Source organism: Lactuca saligna, chromosome 2 (assembly GCF_052625555.1).
Source record: "Lactuca saligna cultivar CGN05327 chromosome 2, ASM5262555v1, whole genome shotgun sequence".
In the NCBI taxonomy this organism is placed as follows: domain Eukaryota; kingdom Viridiplantae; phylum Streptophyta; class Magnoliopsida; order Asterales; family Asteraceae; genus Lactuca; species Lactuca saligna.
The window spans coordinates 4,326,514-4,354,171 of NC_136418.1; the positions used below are offsets into that span (position 1 = coordinate 4,326,514).

Genomic DNA, 27,658 nt, shown 5'->3' on the forward strand with positions numbered 1-27,658 from the left:
ACGATTTGTCGCGGGGGAGCTTAGTAAATTTTTATCCATTCAAGATCATTCTCATGACCATTTGAAGGCTTTATAATCATGTTTTTTATTATAAATCGGGGGAGAATTTGGTATGGCCATTCGAAATTGGATTTGTGACTTTTCAAAGTTGAAGATTTTTGATAAAGCTTATGGTAGAATTATGAATGTAGCTTTTATAGCGGAAGTTCTTCATCGAGCTCTGCTAAAGCTTTTACAGAGAAGTATCCTTTACGGCGGAAGTTCTTTATCGAGCTCTGCTAAGGACTTGTTATATCTCCGACTTCTTGTATTTTGTCGATCAAGTGGCGTTACGAATCATAAAGTTTGGGTTGTTACATGATATTTTTTGATGGCTTATATCATTAGCTTATTTGAAGATCATTGTGACTTGGAGGGGGAGCTCTTCAAAGACAAGAAGTGATTCGGTTTCTTTGTTTTGAAATGGGTTTTTATGGCGGGTTTGGTTTTCATGAAGATTCTTTGGGATTACATTCGAAAATGAAGTTTAAAGACATTACTTCAGTGCCTGATTTATATATCCTAGAGCCCGTGTTTGAAGACTATTGAAGAATCAAGATTCGTGGATTGCTTCATATATTCCTCGTTGCAGATCTTTTTATTTGCTAGATGCTTGTTTTGGAAGTTAAAGCATTGTCATCCATTCCATACTTTGAGGGGGAGATTGTAGGGTTTCAAAGCACTCCATGGATGATGGCAATGGGCCCCTTTGACTAATTCTAGGTCAAAAGCCCAAGACTTCTCTTTTCCCTATAAATAGTCATGTATTATTCACAATTAGGGTGAAGAGAGTGAGACAAAATGTAGCTGCCACGTTGTGAGGTTTCTTGTAGAGTTAGATTCTTATTTCTTAAGTGTAATTTGTTCCTCACAATTCAATAAATCGAGTGATCATTCGACATAATCTTCATATTTGTGTTTGTTCTTATTTTCTGCATCTTGTTCATCAAATCTCAATTAGGGTTTTAATCCCAACAAATATAATCATATAGTATGATTATTTATGTCATGTACAAATATATGGGTACTTTGAGAAACCTTTTGATAAGTATATGTAACTAGTTGATTAAATAAATTATGTAGTTTTTAGTCTTTGTCCCATTTGACTTGGATTTAGTTTGTAACACCCGTTATGAGAAAGGTTCATTTTTAACCCTAAAACATATTTAAGATTGACATTTTGGTTTGTACATTGTGCGTACTCGGGGTGTACACAAGGCGTACTCATGTATGAGGAATCGAGTCTCGCATGCGTATGCCCGGCGTACTCACCAGGTACGTAGTGCGTACGTTATTCAAACCAAAACCCTACTTTGAGGGACACCCTATATAATCCAACTTATAGCCCCAAGACATTCATCCTCATCAACCTCTACCTAAAAATCGTCCATCTAGCTAACCCTAAGTGAGAAGAGTGCACTTTGAGCTCATTTGTGTGTTTTGGTGGTGTTCTTGAAGAAGAAGAAGAAGAAGAAGAAGGTGGTAAAAGGACATTGGAGCTTAGAAGAAGCTTAGATGTGGGACTCTCACCTTGATAGCAACCTTCCAGAGGTAAAAAGCTCCTAGCTCGATCATCTTTTCTTATGGATCTAGGTATTTCTTCATTTAGGGCATTTTTGGTCCCAACCTTTGTGATTCTTGAGCATGGCATGCTCTTAACCAAATAAGTCATCCTTTCAGACCCAATAAGGGGTCTTGAGTAATAAAAATGAGATTTTGATGCTGATTTCTTCCCCATATATGCTCTAGAAGGTCTTTAGGTGTTAAAAAGTTAAGTTTGTTGGTATTAAGCACTTAATGGGCATGCAAAGTCATAAAGTCGGAAACTTTATGACTCCTAGTGGTATTTTGGCATTCGATCTACATTTGGAACGTAAGAGCTTAACGCATTAAGCTCATATTAATGAAAAAGACTTTGGTGTGTACATTGTGTGTCACCCAACGTATGCCGCTTGTAAGGGGTCAACCGCCCGATCCTGGTCAGGCCTTGCGCCCAACATAGGAGCTAAGTACCCCCCGTGTACTTAGCTGAGTTGACCGAGTTGACTCGTTGACCTTGACCTTTGACTAGAGTTTTGACCAAGTTGGACCTAAGGGTATTTTGGGTATTTTGAGCTTTTAATTGAGATTAGGTCCTTGGTTTTGGTTAGGTGATCATTAAGCCAATTTTTCAGAACAGAGATTTATGTAGTTGGCATTTCCGACTGAGATGTGAGTTTTCCTCACTCCACTTGTGGGTTGAAGGCACCAATGCCGACCCAGCTATGACATCCCCATTTTTACGGCCAGAAAAGACCGATTTCGTTTATGCTTTTTATAATAAAATCAGAGTAATTTTTAAAGAAAAGTGTTGCAGAATTTGTTCCCAAAAACAAAATATGATAAAATAAATTTATCAAAGCATTTCTTAAAGAAATGTATTATCATTACATTACAAAACTCGGGATGTCATCGTCAATACAGATCAAAAGCATAAACAAACATCATAGGCCATAAAACAAAATTGGCCTCAAAACAATATATGTCTAACAACATTCTATTTATTTTATTCTGGCCTATAAATCCATAATCTCTCATCAGATCATCCAAATATGCTTTTGCCACTACCTGTAATACAAGAAACTGAGTGGGTCGGGCTGGGGAGCCTGGTGAGCATATAGGGTGTTCAACCCACAATAAATAAGTTTATTATTTTCAACAATCATTCAACCTGATTACCCGTTTCCATTATCCTCACTTTACGTCCCTAAAGCATCTATTATAAGAGACATATCCTAAGGAATTTCATCGGGATGGACACTACTGCTAAACGGGTTCCTCAACCATAAGGGTCTGTAAGGCAACCATGGGGAGGGGGGATGGAGTACATCGGTGAACACATCGTTCACAAACACCTACATGGTGTGAGTCTGCTAGCATTCCACTGGACTTCCTAGAAAAGTCTATGGTTGTCATCCATACTCCGCTAGATGACTGGATCAACGTCAACATCGAGGCCTCTCATCGTTTTATTTCATCACACACCACCTATTTCATCTACCCATGTTTTTCCCAACATATTTGTAGATATAGATATATATATATATATATATATATATATATATATATATATATATATATATATAGTTTAGATCTGAAAAACAAAGTCCAAATCTTTCACCCAACATAGATCTTCAAAGTAAAAATACATATGAAGTTCATATCTGAAGAAAAGGTCTAAATCTGACAAAAAAATACATATACAGTTCATATTGAAAGAAAAGATCTAGATCTGACAAAAAAATACATATACAGTTCAGATCTGAAGAAAAAGTCTTAGATCTAATTGAAAAGGTTCAAATCTGAAAAGAAAGAGGTTCAGATCTTTCATCCAGCATAAATCTCAAGTAAACAGATAATAAATATACACATAGCACATAATTTATATAAAATACTTCATATCTATGTGTAAGATGAAAGTGACTATACACTCACTTGATAAGGGATGATTCGGACAACACTTCGCATCTTAAAATAATCTTCTTTGACCAAACCGGGAGGTTTGCTTGAAAACTAGGCTTTGCGCGGGCAGCAAAACTTTGGAGGTGTTTTCGAAGGCTAGAGAGAGAGAGAGAGAGAGAGAGAGAGTTGAGAGAGAAAGAGATGAAGAATGGTGTGGGAATTGTGGTTGGCCTCGCTCCTCTATTTATAGCTGCGAGACCTCGGACTACATTGGGCGTACTCCAAATCTACGTGGCGCGTAAGGGGTAGTTGTCGAACTTTGGTTGGGGCTACGTAGACCATTTCGGACCGCAGAAGAAGTCAAAACGCAGGGCGTACGAGCTTCTTTGCGCGGGGCGTACTCTGAAACACTTTGTGTCTGAAGGTACGTTAGGCGTACCCCTCACACCTAGCTCGCAATTTTCCATCCCGTCTTCAAAGATTCATAACTTTCGCATACGAGCTCCATTTTTGACATTCTTTATATTCGCGATGTAGGTGAGACCGTACTCTACAACTTTGGTTTATACTCCGTCGATTAATTTTCAATCTATATATAAAGTTATATTTTTAACAGACCGTGATAGGAAAGTCCATTAAAAATTCATAACTCCTTCATCCGACGTCCACTTTCATCTGTCTTTTACCGTTGCGCTACTATTAATGAGATCTTCAATTCTTGTTTAGGTTGTGTCGGCCAGAAATCGTTCGATCTGATATTCGAACTTCGGATTGCATATTGCTAAGTCGAAACTTAGAAAAATCATAACTTTCTCATACGAAGTCAGATTTGGGCATTCTTTTTACGCACGCTCTCGGTTTGATGAACACTACGACTTTCGTTTAGATCAATAATTCTAAAATTCTTCTATTGTAAATTCACTATTTACGTCACGTAGTGTCGTGCCGGTTCTGTCGCGAAACTTCGACAGACCATAACTTCTTCGTTATAATTCGGATTCCGGTGTACTTTATATGTCCAAAATCCTTGTCACGACCACTACGACTTACGTCATCGATATCGGGCTTATCTAACATTTTATTTTTGAAGCTTATTTTATTATATCTTTACAAACAAGTATATAATCACATAATTCACATAATATTCAAGTAATTCATCTTTACTACTTTAAGATAGGTTACAACGGTTGACCCAGACTATTCCATCGTTATTAATGCTTAGCCCAGAAACACAGACATTATAATTCTCTCCCCCTTAGGATGATTTCATCCTGGAATCATGCATCAGCAAACAAATATAGATAGCGACTCATCATGTCACTCTTTGTTTCCCATGTGAGATTTGGCCCATTTGAATGTTTCCATCGCACAAGCACTAAGTCGACCATCTAACATCGCAACTTCTTTGTCTTACGGTCAACAATTGCTTTCGATTCTTCAATTAGTCTCTTATTTTCATCCATCCTTAATTCTGAAATTGGATTTATGTTGGGAACTTCGCCCGTGAACTTCCTCAAACAACACACATGGAAAGTGTTATGAATATCATTTAGTTCTTCTGGTAGTTTGAGCTTGTAAGCTTGGTTCCCAATCCTCTGAAGAACTTTAAACGATCCAATGAACCTTGGACTCAACTTTCCTCTTCTCCCAAATCTTATAATTCCCTTCCATGGTGAGACTTTAAGCAAAAATGAATCCCCAACTTCGAATGTCACCAGTCGTTTTTTGTTGTCAGCATAGCTCTTTTGACGATCCTGAGCTGCTAACATCCTTTCCCTAATTACTTTCAGCTTTTCAGCGGTTTGATGGATTATCTCGGGGCCCATAAACTGCTTTTCTCCAGCTTCAAGCCAACAATACGGCGTATGACACTTTTGTCCATACAAAGCCTGGTAAGGTGCTATCTTGATGCTCGAATGGTAACTATTGTTGTAAAAAAAATCTACCAGAGGTAAATGTTCATCCCAGTTACCTTGAAACTCGAGGGTACATGCTCTCAGCATATCTTCAAGTGTTTAAATTGTTCTTTCGCTCTAGCCATTAGTCTGCAAATGGTAGGTTGTACTTAAGCACAACTTCGTACCCAATTCCTCTTGTAGACTCCTCCAAAACCTTGACGTGAAACGGATATCACGGTCTAATACAATCGTTAAAGGAACACCATGAAGTCTTACTACTTACTTCACGTAAACATTTGCAAGCTTATACATAGACCATCTTTCATTGGCTGCTATGAAGTGTGCACTCTTAGTGAATCGATCAACAACCACCATAATCATGTTGTGAATGTCCTTTGTTCTGGGCAGTTTAGCGACAAAATCCATGGTAATGTCTTCCCATTTACCCATGGGTACAAGTAAAGGTTCTAAACTCCCATATGGTTTCTGATGTTATGTCTTAACTCTCGCACATGTCACACACTCGGCCACATACTTTGCAACATTGAGCTTCATCATCGGCCACCAGTAGTAGGGTTTCAGATCCTTATACATATTTGTGCTTCTAGGATGAATCAATTACATGGTCTTGTGAGCTTCTTCCATCAGAAGATCTCTTATTCCTCCCGTCTTAGGTACCCAAATCATATCTTGGAATACCTTCAATCCTTGACTGTTTATATCGAACACCAGCGTTTTGCCCAAATACTCTTCCTTTCAGTCACTTTTCTCTTAAGCTTCTTCCTGAGCTTTCTTGATGCTTTCCACAATCGTTGAGACAACTTCAATTCTTAATGCTCTTGGCCTTTTCCTTTCTAGGCTCACTTTTCAGCTAAAAGCATCAGCTACGATATTTGCTTTACCAGGGTGGTAAAGTATCTCACAATCGTAATCCTTAAGCAACTCTAGCTAGCGTCGTTGCCTCATATTTAACTTTTTTTTTATCAAAGAGATACTGAAGACTCTTAATCAGTGAAAAGTTTGCACTTCATGCCGTAAAGATAATGTCTCCATATCTTTAGGGTAAATATTACTGCTGCCAACTCCAGATCATGAGTGGGGTAGTTCTTTTCGTGTTCTTTCAATTGTCTCGATGCATATTTTATCACCTTATCCCTTTAGGTCAGAACACAACCTAACCCAACTACGGATGCATCACTATAAACAGTGAAGTCCTCAACTCCGTCGAGTAGAGAAAGAATTGGTGCTTCACACAACTTCTCTTTTAGCCTCTCGAATGCTTCCTCGTGCTTCTCACCCCATTTATAAGTAGCTCCTTTATGGGTCAAAGTTGTCAATGGATTAGCTATCGAAGAAAATCCATGGATAAACCTTCGGTAATATCTGACTAATCTCAAAAAGCTTCAGATCTCCTTATCGAGGACATATTCCTTGTCCTCATAGCGACTGACCATCCTGATGTTCCTAATACAATCATTGAAGTTGGTACCATCAAAGATGACCCTCCCACACAATTTCATGAGAGAGAATGAGCCAGTAGGGTTTGAGCCAGAAGCAGTGTTGGAAGACATCTTAAAAAAGAAAGACAAAGTTTAGATTATATAATAATCCTTAATATAACACCCAAAATGAAATCTTAAGGCTAGTACCTAACACAATATTTTACAAATGAAAAATATTTGAAGGTAGGTAAATGACGATTTACCAATTTCCACCATGAAAAACGAAATTGATTATTAAGTTTTAATTGGATTGAAATTCATAGATTCCTTTGAGATTCATTGAACTTTTTAATGGCATGTTTAAATCTCGATTATGCCCTTTAAGTTTGTGACTGGGATACCAAGGATCACAAACAAGGTGTGAATAACCATGCAAATGTGCTTGGTACACTCGATGTCATTTATCACCTAATCAATGTGTCGGTTAACCACACACGTCCCATTGATCTATGACAAACATCAAGCTGCCATTTACCACCCTTACTAGTCCAAGTTAATGTGTCGGTTAACCACACACGCTCCATTAACGACCTGGCAAGGTGCAAAGTACAATTTCATGGATTAGCATCAATTTCACATCTTTCCTAAAGTAACTAAGATTAGGAATTTAATAAAACATTTAGTTACTTTATAATTTTCATTATACTTTTAATGAGAATTAATGTCATATCCTACCTGTTCGGCTAACGACCCTCCATCAATCAAGGAAGCGGTGGGTGAGAGTGAACACCCATTAAACCACCATTTAATAGGCAGTAACTTTATACCCCTTATAGACCGGCTTCGTGAATGAGGCATACTAATAGTAAGACTGACTTATCTTATACATATATATAATTATTAAACTTTTAATATTATAATAGTAAAAGGGTTGAATTTTAAAATTTTAAAATTATAGGGTTTGGAATTAAAGTATTCATAAGGGTGACTTTACAAATTCCAAAACTTGAGGGAAAGTTTTGAAACTCTTCAAAACTTTTCATTTTCATAACTTATGAGTTTAATGACTTCTTAAAGAAAAGACTTTTCATTTTCCATAAATTGAGGACAAGTTATGGATTCCATTAAAGGCATTTAGATCATTATTTTAATTAATACAATAATCAAATAATCCATCCATGATCTAGTTAAACTCATAAGAACAAGATAATTCACATCAACAATATTCAAGAAATTAGCCTAATCATATAAACTAATACAAATCTTGAAATTATGAAAATTATCTTTTAACTGGATAAGCATGATGATTACCATATCATAAAACATATTTCATGGTTCCAGGGGTGGTCGCAACTGCAAGGGAAGGGGGAAGTGCCCCCAAGGGTTTGAAATTTCTTCTATTAGAGTAGTCTTAAATTCTGGATATTTGTTCTTCTTGATACAACATGCCCCAACAAAATATGGCTAAAGCTATTGGACTTTGAGAGTCGGGGGCACCATAATTTAGTTGAAAACAAATTAAGCCCAATTTGGGGTTTAATTGTTAACTTTCAACAACATCTTCTATTCTTTTATGTCATTCCTTTTTAGTTTTGTCAAACCATTAAGACTTAAAACCCTAGAACGTAATCTGTGTTCCGTCTCCCTTCAACCACTCAAGAAAACCATAAAATATGAAAAATCGAAAGGAAGAAACTTGAAATTGAAGTGCATGATTCGACCTACAGGCTATAACTCAAAATCAAGCTTCGTGAGATCAGGTTAGTCATATGATTGAGGCTTCATAAAAATGTTTAATATTATTTCTGATTGAGGTTTTCTTTATGAATTCTTAATGTATTAATGTTGGGGAATGGTTGAAGAATACTAGGTTAGAATTTATGACTTACTGTAAAAAAATCATCAATTCTCCACTGTGCTTGAAATTGATTAGGTCATTAATATCGATTATCAAATCTGTTTTAAATACATGCATAAAAGTGATTTGGAAGGTTATTTTGGTAGATTGATGACAAGCTTGTGTAATTTATAAAGGGTAAAATGGTGTAATTTGTAAAGGGTAAAATGGGAACTCTCATTCCTTGGAGAGATGGAATGAAAAACATGCTAGTTAATGGAATGACATTCCTCCGTTCATGATTCTTTCTTTACCAGTTTATCAACAATGCAATATATTTTGATTGGAATGAAATGATGTTTTCCTTTCCCGTTTATCACCTTAGCTTTATAGCTTCTATTTTGGAGTTTTAGATATAATGCTTATTAATGTTAGATTATCTTTAGAGTCTTTACAAGCTTCAAAAACTATTTATTTTCAATATCAATTCTTTGGTTCAAAGAAAAGAACCTAATCATGAAATCTTGTTTAAAATAATTTTGACCTGGCCCTTTGTTTGATACTTTGGTGCCCCCCAACATATCGAAATCCTAGATCCGCCACTGCATGCTTCAAAAACACAGTTTAGGGTAATGATCCTAATCTAATTCTGGAAAAAAACTCGAAATCCTGCATATAGTAGCACCAACTCGGCGAGTACATGAACTGGACTCGTCGAGTTGGTCAGTTTCTGAGTGGACTCATCGAGTCAGCCAGTGGACTTGGTAAGTTCACCAGTCAAAAGGCGGAAAATCAATTTTTTCAACTTTGAAAACCAATAAGCATCAAGTATAACAGAAAACAATCCTAGGCTTTGATACCACTGATGAGTTTTGAGCACTCTAACAACCTCATGGTGTAACATCCTAAATTTAAGAAGTACGATTTAAGAGTTTAAAGTGTAATTTCGAAGAAGGGACTCGACGAGTAGGTACGCTTACTCGCCGAGTCGGAGCGGGTTTGGATCGCGAATTAAGTGACCAACTCGCCGAGTCGGAAGCTGGACTCGATGAGTTGGTGCTGGGATGAGAAAACCCATAATCTTAGGGTTTGCACCTTATTTAAAGGACTTAATGTCCTCCCCTCAGCTCCATTATCCCCCTTTGAGATCCAGTAAACCCTAGCTCATATGTATAAGGCCATTGGAGGGAGATTGAAGCTTTGGGAGGCGTTCTAGTGGAAGAAACTTGAAGATCAAAAGGGTTTGCATCAAGAAAGTAGTGTAGATCCAGAATTTACTACAATTTTGGGCACATCTTGGAGGTAATGAGTTGTTACGTTTCCTTTGTTGCTCCTAGATTTATTCTTGAATGAGATTTGGGGCCATTTTGGTATGATTGAGATCCACTTCGAGTTTGGAGTCCAGATCTGAGGTTACGACTTCAGATCTAGACTTGTATTGGTCCAGAAAGTCATAAAGCATCAGTTATTGAATTGTTGGTGAAGCCCTTTTGCCTAAAACCCAAACCCTAATGTGTTTTGGGCCCATATCTCTTTGGTTTCATGTAAAGGTTGCAACTTTATGTGAGGGATAGATTGTAGAAGGGTGGATCTACGGATTGGAGCCTCAGCATGGCTCGAAAAGCCTCTGAATGGATTGAGAACTGGAGAGACTCGGCGAGTCACATGGGTGTACTCGACGAGTTATATGAACACGTGCATGGACTCGACGAGTTGGAAGAAAAACTCGGCGAGTCTGTTGAAGATTGCCTTGGACTCGGCGAGTCTGCTCTTGGACTCGACGAGTCAGGTCGCAGAACCCCAAACTCTTTTGGTTAAAGCCTTGGATTAGTGAGTCGGTTGGCGACTCAATGAGTTGGACAAGATGGGACTCAGAGATTGTTGGACTCGACGAGTCTTGGGGTGACTCTGCGAGTTAAGTTGTGTCATGAGAGTTTTCTGGATAAGGGAACTCGGCGAGTCGACGGGGTGACTCGGCGAGTAGAGTCAACCAGGAAGGTTGAATTTGACTGAGGACTTTGAAATTGACCAAGAGTTGACCAGTTTGACTTCCAAGGGTACTTTGGTAATATTGGTATTTATGGAATTGGTTCTTTGGTAATGTTCAGTGGCGGCGATCGTTTCGGAGGTTGGAGCAAATTGGTCTTATCTTTTCAGTCAGCAATTTCAGGTGAGTTATCCTCACTATATCAATAGGGTCTAAGGCACCAAGGCCGGCCCTTTTAGTTGTTATCTTGGTTACAGTATGCTACATGTGGTTATGATCTGTTAGATTGGTATCAGAATAGATAGTATGTTGTTATGCTCATGTGATCCGTTAGGATTGGTATGTTAGTGACTTGGTTAAGTGGATGCCTTGGTCATGAGAGATTGCTATGATCGATGATCTGTGAGATAGTTATATCCGATATTTGTACTTGTACTGTTGATGTGCTTATTGATATGTTAGATCGGCGTCCTGGTAATTGGGATAGTATTATGTTAGTGACCTGGTTTAGGCCGGTATCCTGGTATATAGGATGATGCTATGTTAGTGACCTGGTTTAGGTCGGTATCCTGGTATATAGGATGATGTTATGTTAGTGACCGGTTAGGTTGATATCCTGGTAAGGATGATGCTATGCTTTATGATCTGCTAGATCGATTTGTTTGCCTATGGACTGTTATGTGATTTCGTGTTATATGTACACATGGTTATTTGCTTGATGTTTGGGTTGAGGCGGTCCTGCTTTGTGCTGAAGGCCAACATACCCTACGAGCGGTTCGGATAGATTGTAGGCCCGTATGGCGGTCCAGTCATACCAAAGGCTCGGATAGATCCAGATAGACTGAAGGCCCGATGTGGGCGGTCCAGTCATATTGTAAACTCAGAGAGTGGACCAGGTGAACTGAAGGCCTGTTGAGGGTGGACCAGTCACGCTGCAGACTTGAGAGACATGGTTGTTCTGTATTGTGATGCAATATGTTATGATTATGGTTGTATGTGGTTGGTATTTTGGAGGTAACTCACTAAGCTTTCGGGCTTACAGTTCAGTGTATTATTTCAGGTACTTCAGGAGATTGTGGCAAGGCGAAGGCGTGATCGTACCGCTCCTCATGTTTTATGATTCATGTGATAAGGTTTTAGGGGATACTCTGATGTTTAAACTATTTTGAAAATAAGATGTATGAACTTAATGTTTTTGAATGAAATAAAATGTTTAAAATTGGCTCAAATTTTTGGTCATTACATATGGTGCAAATGCAACCCTAAATGCTTTGGATCTATGTTTTCTCTAATTATACATGCAATTTGATTTTTTCCAAAGCACTATCTTAACTAGCATACAAAGCAAGGTTACTTGAACAACAAAAACTAGTTAGATGACTTACCTCTTGTTGTAGCTTGTTAACTTGGACCTTTAAGAGCCTAGCACCCCAAATGTGATGCCTCAAATGCTTCACAAAACACCACCAACAATGGAGGACTTGAGAGAGAGTAACTTGCACAAAAATCGGCTCTTATGATCTTCTTGAACCACTAGTCCCGATTTTAGGAGCTAAGGCACTCCTTTTATAGTGTGGCAAAGTCTAGGGTTACATACATGTAATCCCTAATGGACATGACCTTTCATATTACTTAGGCTCCATGGGTTAAACCTCCATGGACTATCCATGGACTTATATCCCAACCTAAGTAACCATTGGCCCACACTATAAGAATCATTAATTTGCCAAATCAGTCCCCGTATATTTAATTAGTCTCTTTTGATCATTGAATTAATTCTAAATTAATCTCTGACCAATACTAATTAAATAATATGATTTTCACATTAATATATTAGAACTTATGATATATTAGTAAATCATAAATAACCTCTTCTCAAAGTCCATCCTGTCAAATTGTTCCGGTGAAATGCAACCCAAATGGATCATGCTACTCTTGGGTCAAGTACATATCAATTATAGTTATGGGCTTAGACACTAATTCCAATAGAACACCAATCATATTCTTCGAGATATTTAACTATACCTAAAGTAAAGTCAAATATGGAGATTATAGTATTCATATAATTCACACAAATTAAATTTAGCCAGACCCATTAATAAAGCTCTCCTTCTTTTGAGTTAAGTATGAATGCTCACACTTCGGTTGTAAGAATTTATTATTCTAGAAATAGGATTTTGATTTGGATATAGTATTTAGATATTGGAACATTTTAGTAACAACTATTACATAATATTTTGATATACTGGGATATGATCATCACATTAATACTTGGTGCATTCTATATTAACATGTTTAATCCATGAATAATCTTATTATTCTAAAAGTTCATAGTCGTTTATAATTGTGGGAGCAATTATGAAGTAAGACTAGTATGAATCAGATTGGTTGACTCTTACTGGATGAAAGTAGGCAAGTGGCTGTAACCAAGTTTCATAGGTACTTGTCAGAGAACTAGTATTGAACGGACCCACAACAAGATCAACCCATAAATTGTAGTTATAAGTGATACTTTATTAAAAGGTACTATATATGTATCTTTAATTCTTGAGATTACATAGTGGGGCATAAGTGTAGGGAGTGTTGTGCTTTGATATGGTCAAATGTTAATCCTTAATCGGGCATTTATAAAAGCCATTTTCGGGTATGGTGTGAACTATGCAATAGGCTTATATAGTCAATATGGGATTTGTTCCTCTTATGTATTGAGATTTGAGAGTTAGACATCTAACGCACCTTACCCAAAGTTGAATTACAAATGAGATTGATTGCGATCTAAGTATCATGTTCAATAGGATGTATGTAACAAGGGGATAACTGATAAACTCACCTTAATACATCACTTGAAGCTTGGAGCTTTTGGGAATTGGATGTTGATGAATGACATTCTTTGTCATATGTTATTGGGGGCAGTAAAATATTGCTAGACATTCACCACTATCTATATCAATCTATGATGATTCTTGGGAGATTGAAAGATCTATAATGACTAAGAGTCATTATAGAATGATATTGCTAATAATATATGATCATATAGGGTCACACCTTATAGCAAATTACCATCAATTGATTATTTATTAGTAAAGTTTGATTATTAATAAATATATCAACACTTGTATTTAATTGGGAAAACATTATTTTGGGAAATAATTTTTTACCAACATGTTGGGAATTATTATTTCTATAAAAAAAAACTAGTAATATATCATATAGTATGATTATTTATGTCATGTACAAACAAATTGGCACTTTGAGTTGCTAGATAGATAGATTCGATAAGAATGAAATCATGAACTCAAATGGCGTAATCAAGAAGAACATGAGAATCTAAATAAGATCTTGCTTTTAATTAGAGAATAAAGGAATGCAATTACAGTGAATGTAAGACTCCATAAAAGTTACTCTCTACTTCTAACTAACCTTTTGTTTATATGACATAAAAGAAAGCTAGAAAGGCATCTAACCAATAAGGTCAAGACACATGGATTTCCAACAACTGTCATAACAGAAAGCTAACAATTGTGAACCTAAGAAACTAAATGTGAATATGAACATACTAATTGCATTAAGTAACACAAAAGATCCAATCATACTTAACAAAATTTCACAACCAGACTCAATACAATCTATTACAATATGAACCCTACATGAGTACATTTAATAAGTATATGAAACTAGTTCATTAAATAAAGTAAATAGTTTTTGGTCTTTGTCCCCTTTGACTTGGATTTGGTCTCCTTGACCACATGGATGAAATTATCAGTAGGCATGGTCCAAAAATCCCTTTTCTTTGTTTAATATGTGTTCCATGACATGTTTATTGCTTTACGGTTACACATTTTGTGTAAATGGGATGATAGATAAAAGTGAAGGACTTGCAAGCATTTGAAGCTAGTTCTTTTGGGGAATCATTCTTTTTTTTTTTAGGTAAAATCAAGAGCTAGGGAGCTCTCCAAGGGATTCCAATTTCGAAGTTGCAATCCTTCCTTTTTTTTTTTTTTTTTTTTTTTTTTTTTTTTTTTTGCATTTTGTGATAAAGAAATGTCCATTTGTTGGTTCACCTTTGAACATATATTTGGTATATATTTCAATGGCTTATGAAAAACAAATGACAAGTATTTACTAGAATACTTTGATGGTTCTACTCTTGCTTGGTGGATACTTCTAGAGAGTTTCTTCTTTGGAGCTTAAAGTCATCTTCATCAACTTCTTAATTGCCAAAAGGAACCAAAGTCTTCAAAGGTTGTAATGATTTTCTTTTATGGTTGTTTTAATCATTCAAAGTCTTGCAAAGTGATCCTTTGGTGGGAATAAAAATAGTTTTATTTTGTTCAAATCTTAAGTCTTTCGTTGTTATGTTTATGTTTTTTAAACAATTTTTGAAAAAAAACCCAACACTCAGGCTATCCAACGTGACTACATACAACTCCTAGGACACTCCACTAGACGATTACCTACCTAATGGTACTCTAACCAGCATACCACTACTCCTATATCCTGACATACAAGGATATACACTTTAATACATAGTATAGTAGGAAACTCACATGAAATGCAGAACTGGATAACACTGCAACACTCTCAAATCCTCACACTGGACAATCTCGTGAACTGATTGCCACCCAATCAAAGAATACACCTTGATCAACAACCAAAAAATAGTTGGTTAAACCCAAGTTCAAACTGGTCAAAAGCCAACGGTCAAAGGTTAACAAAAGTCAACAGGTCAACATGTCAACGACTCCCACATCGTGGCAAGCTCTTGGACACGTCGTGGCCAGCTAAGGACAAAATAATTGAGCATTTGAGCACCTCCACATTGTGGCAAGCCCTTGGCTATGTCGTGGTTTCTGACAGAATGTCAAAATCTTCATTAAGTGCTTAATCCTTACAGATCTAAAACCATAACTTCAGATCTACTTCTTTTCAATGACTTAATAGATAAAGTTTCCAACTTTATCCATTAGGACTCCATTCGTAATCTAGATCTAAAATATTAAGTCCATTAAGTCCTTAATGGGGCCAAAACTTGTGCATGGACACAAGGTGACACCAACATGGCTCCCTTTTCCCATTCTACAAAACATATTGACCATAAGATGAGCCATACCAAGCTCTAGAGTTCCTTAAACTCCAAGAGTATCCATGGAAGGGACCAAAACCACCCAAATATGCACTCAAACTTGAATCTAGAAGAATAAGTGCAAGGTTATGAACTTTATACCTTCAACAACTCAGAAATCTGAAGAGAATGGTGGATCCAAACTTGCTCCTTGTTCCCTTGCACCAAGATGAACCTCTCCTTTCTCCAAGCTTTACAAAAATCAGTGACCATTTTTCATCTCCATCTCACACACCATCATCCAACCTTCAGGCCTTTGATCATCGTGTTCCTTTTCATACATTCTATGAGAATAACTGTATGAAGTCGAATTATGTAAAAATGAAATTTTGTGAAAATGTTTTTATATGACAAATAATAAAACAAACTTTAGTAATTTTAAAATTCTTTGAGAATGCTTTTATATGATAAATAATGAAACAAACTTTAGTAATTCTGATAGAATGCACACCACATGGTTAGAACCAAGTAACACCAATAAAACACACCACATGGTTAGAATGCTCTTTTTGTTCTTCAAGAATTTTAACATAAAATTCTGTTTTAGGTATTTCCTGTCATGCACCATATATAGACAGATATAAAAAAACATTTTGTCAAATTCATTTAACCACATGAATTCTTTCGAAACACATTAGCAAATAAGGAGGTTGAATGCTTGCGTATGACTAACTTTAACCTATAGCTTATCCTTCAACAATTTAATTGTGAAGTTAGTAAAACATTTTATAGTTCACAGATAAATGCAAACACTAAATCACAATTGGAGTAACCTGTAACCTTAACCTATAACTACCCTTTAACATAAAACAATATATATTTTTCAAAAATCAATGCAAAAAAAATCACAAAAAAGGTTGTTTCAGTTTCAGTCATAAACAAAACATATCATACAAGGCTTTATTTATGTATTATGATTCAAAATCAGAAAGATAACAACAAATTAATAAGCTTTTAATTTGTACATGTTTATAAGAAAGATCATTGAATTAACTCTAAATAAAATGAAATTTTGACTTCGGTCTTATTTAAACATATATTCGAAGGAAATACAATAAAATTATGAAAATAAGATAAGATAATATAGTTATGAAAAAAAAAATGTTGAATATAAAAACTCATACTTGATAACTTGAAAACCATAAAATATGAAAAATCGAAAAGGAAGAAACTTGAAATTGAAGTGCATGATTCGACCTAGTTTCGAGAGATCAGGTTGCGTCGTACACTCTCGTTTCCACATCGCCACCGACGAATCTCCTTCCCATCGCCATCTGCTGTCGCCGCCACCCTCACCGCCGCCAACTCCAGCCGTATCCACAACAGGTTCGTCTATCTCTCTCTCTCTCTCTCTCTCTCTCTCTCTCGTTTTTTTCTTCTGATTTTGCTTCGCTTTGATGCTCCTGTCGACTGATTTATGATATTGCTCTTCACAAGACGCCCTACCACTTCGTTTTTTATTATTATTTTTTTTCACTTTGCACTTCGTTTTATTTCTTTCCTAGATATTGCTCCTATTCGTTTTGTTTTCCTGATATTTTAGTTGCTGATTTTGTGTTTATTTGTTGAGATGGGTTATATGTTCATTCATGACTGAAATCTGTTTCTGAACCTTGATGAACCTTTGCTGATTTTGTGTTTTTTGGGGTGAAATAAATTACTGAAATTTTGTTCCTAGTTGTTGATAATGTGTTTATTGTTCTGATTTGTTCCTGTTATTGATTTGGGCTGAAATATGTTGTGAATTTACTGAAAATGGACATTTTTATCTTTTTATAAATAAAAATATTGAGTTCATAAAAAAAAAATAACGTAAGGATAAAATGGTTATTTTTATCATTCAACATTGTAATTGAGATGATCCAACCAAACAACATTTAACAATTCAGATCTAAGATTTCAGACCCTCTTAGAAATTCAGACAACTTAATTTTTCAGATCTTAAGCATTAGATCCTGCCATTCAGACATCCTATATTAATAAATTGCTGGATTTTCATGTTGTCTCAAAAAGTAATTTAAATCATTATAATTGGAAGATATATTCTAGGTTTTATAAAGGTTTCATTTTTTTGATTCTATTCATTATAATCGGATATTAAAGCTTGCATTTTGACATCCCCTCATTTGTTTACAAAGCTTCATTTTGTGCTTATGGGATTGATAAATTGTTTATGTCTATATATGGAAAGTATTTGTTTGTAAAAGCTTCTCTATAAATGGTTTGATTTGTGTTTATAAAAGCTTCATTATAAATAGTTCTATAAGTTATTTTATAAATGATTTTGTACACAGAAGGGTAAAATGATCATTTACTCAGATTCAACTAGTTTATTCAAACATACACTATATGGGAATTTCCAATTTAGGGTTTTCTTTTTGCTAACTATTATATCATATTATCATCTGTCTATGTTTTGCATATACTTAAAGTCAATTTGTGTTTATTTTTGTATCTTTCGGGTTGCAATTTGGGGTCTTTTAGTCATCTTGAGTACTTAGATATGTTCTTCTTCTTTAGCCACTTGACATGAAGAATGCCAAATAACCTATCGAATTTTAAAAACTTAAAGAGTTGTTTTTTTATGGAGAAACTCGACTCATTCTAGTTTCTAGCTGAAATTTTCATTTTTATCAATTTAACTGATCAGAGACAAAATATCAAAAACTGATAAATGTGAAGGTTTAATTAACCAAATCTGATAGTTTCAGGGCAAAATTAGCAGGAGGGTCAAACTTGTCAATATCAGTAAAGGAAGTTTTGTGATTTTCCACCATGGGAGAAGAAAAAGAAGCTGAAAATACTCAAGTTTCTGAATTATCCACAACAGAATTAGAAGAACAAAATGAAAACACATTGAATTTTCTTGATTCAGTGGATAACTATCTCATCTTGATTGAATCATTAACTTCCACACTTCGCCAGGTTTTGGATTCTTGAAATTTTCAATCAAGTTTTGATTATTCCATTAACTCATCTAAAAATTATATTATAAATACACAATTTGTATCTCTTTTTTTTAAAAAAAAATGATATTTATGTGAATTGAGATGCAGGGATGGCTGGAGTTAGCTAGTGCTAGACATTCAATGGGAGGTTCACGTGTAAACACTGCTTTGCTTACCCTTAAACAACACTCTGCTGCTACAAAAGTGGAAGTAAATTATGACAATGGTATTTCTTTACCCCTTTCCTATCTTTACAAGGGTAAAATGGTAAATTCTTTCACTTGGGAATATTGCAATAAGATTCTCACAGATGAGATGATATGTAAACATTAGGTGGATTATACTTCCTTTGTCAACTTGACATGATTTTATAGAAACGTATGATTATTTAGTCAAATGTCTAAAATGCCCTTTAACAAACTAAACCTCTTCCAACAATCTGTAATGCTAAACTAAAAGCCATTCATTTTAGCTTGAAATTTTCTTGTATTAGGTAACATTGAATTGTTGCAACTTTTTATTATTGTTACTCTAGAATTTTTGTTCACAATTGTTATGTAGATTTTCTTGTTTACAGTTGTAGGAAATAATTGGTTACTTCCTTTCTGTGTTTAGGTGGCTCAATGAAAAAGTCACCACATTTGACTTTATGCAAATGGACATCTTCTGACAAAAAAGACTCGTCTTTTGAGAAAGAAAACACTGACAATAAAGATTCAACAAAAGAAAGCAATGAATCTGAAACAACTGCATCACCACATAAAACAGAAAACCATGTGAGTGATTAAAATTACAAGTTTTTTTTTTTTTTTTTTTTTTTCAGATATTATTTTAAATCTCAAATTACTATTTTTTTCATTGTTATCGTGATAATTTTTTGTTTTATTCCACAAGATTCTCCTACTTTGCTAATATTACAAGAAGGGTGTTTCAACTGTTTCTCTTAAACTACACCAAATCATACTCTTTAGTTTAACAAGAATATATTTTGTTACTACTTAAAATGTCTAAAACGCCTTTCAATGATATGGGGAAATAGGAAAATCTGCGTGACAAAATTAAATCATATCAAAAAAGGAAATTACTAAAATACCCTTTCAATGCACAGCTTCAAAAAGAACGAGGGAAAGTACTATCAATGTTTGGGGGTTTGGTTTCTCCTAAGCTTCGGGCTTCTCAACTTTCATTTGAGAAAGGTAAAAATCACACTTTCATTTTTATAATAAATTGGAAGAAACTTTTGCTGTTAATTCCCAATGTAAAAAAATATAAAAAATTACTGTTTCTTGTTTGTTGCAGCTCTTGAAACACTTGTGGAGATAGCAAATGTACGTTCATCAATTCTTGGATCTCATCATGCATTGTTACAACACAAGGTTAAGGATACGAATAGCACTGAGGAATGAAAAAAATTGGCCAATTGGGTTTTAACTAGTGTCCAAAATAATTACACACTATAGTTTTGACTCCATTTGTTGTCCACTCTTTTATATTTGTCTCCTTGGTGATTGATATTTGTAAATTACCAGTTTTGCTATTACATAGTTGGATGTGACTTTATTAAACTATCATTCTGTCAATATTTATATTCATCTTCTATGATATGATATTTAAATATGTTTTATAATAGTTAAGGATTTTCAGCATCTATGTGGTTGGTTGAGTTTTAATATATTTTGATTTTTGGTTATTTAAACCACAACAGTGTAGCAATACTGAATCATTAGAAATTTGAAGGTCAAATTCTATAAAAACTATTGTAGTTTGGATATATTTTTTTGTGCAACCAATCAAAGAATTTTTTTTCTTGTTTAACCACTGAAACTTTATGATGCAGGAGCATCCGATCACAACCTCATTGGCTGATTTTTTTATGTTTTAGTTGATTTGTTTCCTATTTGAATTATGTTAATATATTAAGAGATTTAGTGGAAGATAATATTTGTTTACAGAATATATCTTTAATCTAAATCTTAGGAGTATTTTTTAGGAAAGTTGAGCTGTCTTTTTTTTTTCCCAAAGTTATAAGTATTTTCCATGTAGCACGTTGAGGGGAGGTTTATTATTACTATTTTTTTGATTATCGATAATAAAACATCGACACTTTCATTGTTCTCGTTTTCTTCTACCTTGTGATTTTCTGGCCATTTGATTTTACTAGCTTTTGGCATCATTTGGTATCAGAGCACAAGTTATCTCTCAAATGGTCGGACGTGGTAGATGTGATCCTCCTCCTCGTAGATACACCGACAGAGGCAACAAAGGAGAACAACCAGATCCACGAGATGTTGAGATCGAAAGGCTATAACTGTAACACCCCGAGATTCAGGTGCATTTCTTTAACTCTTATTCTTTGTCAATTGGTCATGATTAGTTCTTGAGTGGAGGGAATATAGCAAGTGAGTACGTTGGGCGTACTGGAGGGGTACGCTGCGCGTACTCATGCGCTTAAATTGGACACGGACTCGCCAAGGTACGTTGGGCGTACCTAGAGTTACGCCGGGCGTACCCGGCCCAGGTGCAAAAACCCTAATCCGTCTTGTGCACTATTTAAAGGGTGCTAAGGCTCATTTCTCGGCCTCCATATCAGTGAGTGAAACCCTAAGAGAGAGCCTCCCATCGTCCTTAGTGTGTGAGAGTGTTGTTGGAGCTAATTGTGCTTTGGTGACTTAGTGAAGAAGAAGGAAAGGAGCTCTTGGAAGCTAAAGCTTGAGGTGCCATTTTGGATCTGAGATCTACAGAGAAAAGGGCTACACTTAGAGGTATAAAGTTCAAAACTTTCCTCTTCTTTTGGTTGTTGCATATGCAATTTCTAGGGCTAAAAACCCCAAAGATGGAGACTTTATGAGTGTAAAGTGCTCCATGGTCCGAGATTTGTCCCTTTTCAGTCGTATTAGTGATTTAGAACCATAAAGTTTCCATCTTGGATGTTAGTTTGAGGTCATGCTTGCGTAATAAGCCTTCTAGAGTTAAAGGATGGAACATTATGGGAGTTGGTGGCTTGTTCAGCCATGCAAAGGCTTAAAGTCATCAACTTTATGGATTAAGAGGCTTAGATGTGGTCAGATCTAGAAATTGGACGTGGGACTTAACTGTTTAAGACCTTAAGAGCTAAGGGGGCTGAAGCTGGGGAGTACGCTGGGCGTACTCCCAGTACGCGCCGCGTACTGGGTGGCGTTCCCCGATTCTGAGATGCAGTCGGGTACGCTCAGCGTACACATCTGGTACGCGCAGAGTAACCCAGAAAGTTGACTTTTGGTTGACTTTTAGGGTATGGTCTATTGTGGGGCCTTTGAGTTATGAGAGGGGTAAAATGGTCTTTTACCCTTCTCAGAGTGTCATAAGAGGACATAGTCTAGGCTTTGAGAGTTATATTAAACATAGTATTTATTTCATATGATTAGGCGGAGGCTAGGCCAACGTTTACCGAGTCAGAGGTTTACCGAGATACCAGAGGTAAGTCTTCTCACTATACTTTACCCGGTGTGGTAACAGAGTTATGTGACAGAGTACTATAGAGTTATATACCAGTGTATTTGCATATTATTTATGTGTTGTGATTTATTGTGATATGTGATATGCATGATTCAGAGTTACAGAGTTGGGACTTTCGGGTCCCTAGAGTTAGGGCCAGAGGGCCCACAGAGAGTTGGGGCTTGAGGGCCCCACTGAGACACATTGACCAGAGGGTCAACAGAGTTACAGCCTCGAGTGGCTATTATGTATTAGAGTGGTATTTTGGGAGAACTCACTAAGCTTATGCTTACAGTGTTACGTGTTATGTGTTTCAGGTGTCAGCGATGACTGCGGGAAGGCGCCGGCTTGATTCATACACACACATGGGATTTTATGTATTTTGATCTTGGTAGATAGTTTGTGAAACAAAGACACGATAGTATAACATTTAATGAATGAATGAGTTTGGAAAAATGTGTTTGGAAATGTGAAAATTTGTTTTAATTTTTTACGGTGTTACAACAACGAGTTCGGGAATTGGAGATACAAAAAGAGGCTCAAAACCAAGATTCTCAATCAGAACACAACCTTCAAGATGACAAAGAGAGGGACATGAATCCGTTCGGTGGGGGTTTCCAAGGAAGGAACGCATATGAAACTTATCAACGGAATACCCAGAGGCAACACTATGATGACCTTTTACGAAACTTGGGAATGAAGATAGAGATCCCTGAGTTTGATGGGAAAGCACATCCCGACGATTTCATAGATTGGTTGAGCACCATAGAACGGGTCTTTGATTTAAAGGATATTCTCGACGCCTTGAAAGTAAAACTTGTAGCCATTAAGCTAATGAAGTCTGCTTCACTTTGGTGGGAACACGTGAAGAAACAATGCAACAAGAGAATAAATCAAAAATCAAAACATGGTCGAAGATGAAAAAGCTATTACATGGAAAGTTTCTCCCAGTAAATCATCATCAAGAAGCCTTCTTAGATCATCATAGTTTAGCCCAGAAAGCGTCTTCTGTTGAAGATTTCATTGTTGAGTTCGATCGACTTAGGATGCGAATAGGGCGTCTCAACAAATTTGGGGGCTCTAAGTAAAAAAAAAAAATGGGGCCCTTCAAATAAGCCAACAATTTTGAACTTGAGACCATTAGTTTTATAAACTAGCACTTCTACCACCAGGCCAAGCTCCAACTTGTTTTTATAATCCAAGAAATACGTATATATACATATATAATAGAATAAACTTTAAAATTGAGGGCACTTTAGAATTGGGGCCCTAAGCCCTTGCTTAGTTTTGCAAAGGGTAGAGCCGGCCCTAGATGCGATGTTCTGTTGAGGAAGAAGAGGAACAAATTATTGCACATTTTTTGGGAACCCTCAAACCTGAGATTGCTGATATTGTTCACCTTCAACAATATTGGACGTATGTTGATGTATGCCGTTTGGCCTTAAAGGTTGAAAACAGTTAAGTTAAGAAACAGAGGAAAACTTGGAGCTAACAGGTTTGTGTCGTCCTCCCGTTCACCATTGACACAACAAAGCAAGGGAACCAACTCTAAAATTGACACGCCAACAGGTATTGCAGCCAATCCACCTGCTACACGTGTTTTTCGATGCTTCAAATGTCAAGGTGTGGGTTATATGGCGAGGGAATGTCCAAACAAACAACTGGTCACTTTGGTGGGGGAACCGATCCTGTTTATGATACTGAAGGGAAGGATGAAAGTGATGGGGAGGAGATCGAGGTGGTGTATGCTGATCATGGCAATGCTTTATTTACTCAGCGTGTCCTAAACGTTGATGTAGAAAAACAGTAGATGATCGTTCTTGGTTGCGCAACAACATTTTTCGCACCAAATGTACATCAAAAGGCAAGGTTTGTAGTGTCATAATCGATGGGGGCAGCTGTGACAACATGGTGGCAACAACAATGGTGGAAAAGTTAGGCCTCAAGATGGAAAATCATCCATAACCATACCGATTAACGTGGCTCAAGAAGGGGAATGTTGTGAAGGTAAATAAACGTTTTTTAGTTCAGTTCTCGATCCGGAAAAAAAATATGAAGATGAAGTCTGGTGCGATGTTTTTTCCATGGATGCATGCCACGTGTTATTGGGAAGACCTTGGCCATATGATCGAAAGACCAAACACAACGGTTTTTTGAACACAATTTCAAGAAGGATGGAGTTAATATAATGTTGGCACCCCTAGACACCAGGGATAGTAGTACTGGTGACAACTTGTTTCTCTCCAAAACAGAATCCATTGGGTTAACCAAACTCATCCCTCAACCTACCATTTATGCTTTAGTTGTAACAGAGGCTGTGCCAGATCTGATCCAATCATTACTCGATGAATTTAGGGACGTCTTCTCTGAGGATATTCCACCTGGTCTACCACTTATAAGGGAGATACAACACTGCATTGATTTCTTACCCAGTTCCACTATTCCAAACAAGCCCGCCTACCGTATGAACCCAAAAGAGTTTGAGGAGTTACACCGACAAGTCAGCGAGCTACTCGACAAAGGACTAATATGAGAGAGTATGAGTCCGTGTGTCGTACCAACCTTTCTAGTTCCAAAACAGGGGGTACCTTTTCGCATGTGTATTGATAGTAGAGCCGTGAATAAAATCATGATTAAATATTGATTCCCTATTCCGTGTTTCGATGATTTAATAGATCGGTTGCATGGGTCGACGATTTTCTCCAAGATTGATTTACGGAGCGGGTACCATCAGATTCGTAAACGACCTGGGGATGAGTGGAAAACCGCCTTTAAGACACGCGACGAACTGTACGAGTGGTTGGTGATGCCCTTTGTGTTGTCAAATGCACCAAGCACTTTTATGCGGCTGATGAACCATGTTTTTAAACCTTTCATAGGTCAATTTGTTGTTATTTACTTCTATGACATTTTAGTTTATAGCCAAATTGTCGAGCAGCATGTATCACATCTTCGAGAGGTGTTTACAGTCTTGCGGGAGCAGAAACTGTAAGCCAACGGGAAGAAGTGCCATTTCCTAACCAATGAAGTTACCTTTTTTGGCTACTTAGTTTCAGGTGATGGGATTCAGAAGGATAATTCCAAGGTTGAAGCTATTACGAGCTGGCCTACACCCACTACGATCCATGATATTCGTAGCTTCCATGGGCTAGCCTCCTTCTACCGGCGTTTCATTCTAAATTTTAGTACCATTATTGACCCTATGGAGGAATGTATGAAGGGCGGGAAGTTTTCTTGGACTAAAGAGGCTGGAAATGCATTTGAAGAATTAAAACAGAAGGTTACACAAGCTCCTGTTTTGGGTTTTCCTAATTTCAACGAGGTGTTTCAAGTCGAGTACGACGCTTCGGGTCTTGGTATACGCGATGTTCTAAGTCAAAATCAAAAGCCGATTGCTTTTTTCAGCGAGAAGTTCAATGAAACGCACCGCAAATACTCTACCTATGATAATGAGTTCTATGCCATTGTTCGTAGTTTGGAATATTCGCGACATTACTTACTCGCTAACGAATTTATTCTCTATTTTGACCATGAAGCCCTCAAGTATGTCCAGGGACAGCAGAAACTCAACCCTCGCCATGCCAATTGGGTCAAATTCTTGCAAGCTTATTCCTTTGTTATTCGACATAGGGTCCGACCTTTAAATACTATTGTTGATGCTCTAAGTAGACGTCACGTGCTCCTTTCAGAAATGAAATTTCAGGTTTGTGGTTTTGATTCATTCAGGGACTTATACTAGGATGATCCAGATTTTAGAACCATCTGGAATTGCTGCCACGACAAACCCCTTCACGACTTCTCAAGACACGATGGTTACCTCTTTAAGGGTGCTCGGTTGTGCGTCCCCGTGAGCTTGTTACAGGACTCAATTATCAATAAAAGTCATGCTGGAGGTCTTGCGGGTCACTTTGGCAGGGATAAAACCTTGGACTTAATCCATGGTCGTTTTTTTGCCCAAGATGGAGCACGATGTTGCTCGTATAATTGCTCGATGCCGTGTGTGCCATGTGGCCAAAACCCACCACACTGGTGCGGGCCTATATACACCGTTGCCTGTTCTCATTGCCCCGTGGGAGGATGTTAGTTTGGATTTTGTCCTATGTTTACCTCGAAATCAAAGACAAAAAGATCCGTGATGGTTGTTGGTTTTCAAAAATGACTCGTTTTATACCCTATGCTAAGACTTATGATGCCAGCCAAATTGCAAAATTGTATTTTTCTAAAATTGTCAAGCTTCATGGAGTTCCAAAGACCATCAACTCGGATGGGGATGTTAAATTCATGAGTCATTTTTGGCGGACTCTTTGGAAAAGTATGGGTTCTAAGCTGCAATTTAGTAGCTCTCACCATCCGCAAACGGATGGCCAAACCGAAGTTACAAACTGAAGTTTGGGGAATCTTTTACGGAGTCTTATTGGTGATAACCCCACATAATGGGATTTAACCCTTGCTCAGGCTGAGTTTGTCTATAACCGTTCCACGAACCGCACTACTGGGTTGAGCCCGTTCATGGCCGTATACGGTCGAAACCCCCTTACTACGCTTGATTTGACACCTATTCCCCTGGTTGACCATGTTAGTGTTGAGGCGGAAAATCAATCACATCATATCAAAACTCTCCATCAAAAGGTTCGTGATGAAATCATTAAACATAATACGACGTATCAAAACCGAGCAAACAAGCATAGGAAGCAAGTTGTCTACAAGGAGGGTGATTTGGTTTGGATTCGTTTGAGAAAATAACGTTTTCCATCCGGTCGTTTTGGGAAGTTGAAGCCCCGTGTTGATTGTCCTTTCTGGGTGCTCAAGAAGATTAATGATAATGCCTATAAAATTGAACTGTCTGGTCATTACAACATGTCAGCAATTTTTAATGTTGTTGATTTATCGCCATTTCGGGAGGGAACAGATGAAGGAGCACACTCGAAGGCGGTTCCTTTTCAAGGCATGGAGGATGATGCATGAGCATCTTATCACAGCCTCCTATCGGCTGACTTTTTTATGTTTTAGTCAATTATTGAGTTGATTAGTTTCCTATTTTGAATTATGTTAAAATAATAATAGATCTTTAATCTAAATCTTAGGAGTATTTTTTAGGAAAGTTGAACTGTTTTTTTTTTTTCTTTAGAGTTATAAGTATTTTCCGTGTAGCACGTTCAAGGGAGTTTTTGTTTATTTTATTTTATTTTTATTTTTTTTATTGATAATAAAACATTGAGACTTTCATTGTTCGTGTTTTTTTTCTACCTTGTGATTTTCTGGCCGTTTGATTTTGCTAGCTTTTGACATCATTTCTTTATATTCTTTTTCAAAAAAAAAAACTACTCTTTCGTTTTTTCCTGAGTTGCAAATAACAAATAGAGGTTACTTTTTTTTTTCAATATCGATGGTTAATTTGAAAAGATTTATTTTTTCAAGTGGTTAAATCAAACAATTTTCAAACTCATAGTGGTTTCTACAAAAATCAAAG

At 36.7% G+C, this 27,658-nt stretch overlaps 1 protein-coding gene and 1 long non-coding RNA gene across 3 annotated transcripts; both read left to right on the plus strand.

Annotated features, from left to right (window-relative positions):
* Nucleotides 1-16,904: 16,904 nt before the first annotated feature.
* Nucleotides 16,905-20,279, plus strand: LOC145030598 (coiled-coil protein). Of its 2 annotated transcripts, none has more exons than XM_078978971.1 (6): nt 16,905-17,092; nt 18,472-18,691; nt 18,823-18,940; nt 19,330-19,490; nt 19,823-19,910; nt 20,014-20,279. In XM_078978971.1, the coding sequence occupies exons 2-6, from the start codon at nt 18,542-18,544 to the stop codon at nt 20,118-20,120; spliced, it is 624 nt and encodes a 207-aa protein (XP_078835097.1). In that variant the 5' UTR covers nt 16,905-17,092; nt 18,472-18,541; the 3' UTR covers nt 20,121-20,279. The 2 variants fall into 2 exon arrangements, with proteins under 2 accessions (XP_078835097.1, XP_078835096.1); XM_078978970.1 differs by having other exon boundaries at nt 16,906-17,092; nt 18,478-18,691.
* Nucleotides 20,280-20,703: 424 nt separating this feature from the next.
* On the plus strand, nt 20,704-22,644 carry LOC145030599 (uncharacterized). Its single transcript, XR_013676646.1, has 4 exons — nt 20,704-21,043; nt 21,388-21,476; nt 22,119-22,170; nt 22,506-22,644. It is a non-coding gene; the product is annotated as an uncharacterized LOC145030599 (long non-coding RNA).
* The last annotated feature ends 5,014 nt before the right edge of the window (nt 22,645-27,658 follow it).

What these genes read in the sequence shown, in the direction of transcription:
- LOC145030598 (XM_078978971.1), top strand. Translation starts at nt 18,542, where the DNA reads ATGGGAGAAGAAAAAGAAGCTGAAAATACTCAAGTTTCTGAATTATCC. An exon ending in TAACTTCCACACTTCGCCAG is followed by an intron (nt 18,692 to 18,822) that starts GTTTTGGATTCT and finishes ATTGAGATGCAG; the next exon opens with GGATGGCTGGAGTTAGCTAG. An exon ending in GGAAGTAAATTATGACAATG is followed by an intron (nt 18,941 to 19,329) that starts GTATTTCTTTAC and finishes TTCTGTGTTTAG; the next exon opens with GTGGCTCAATGAAAAAGTCA.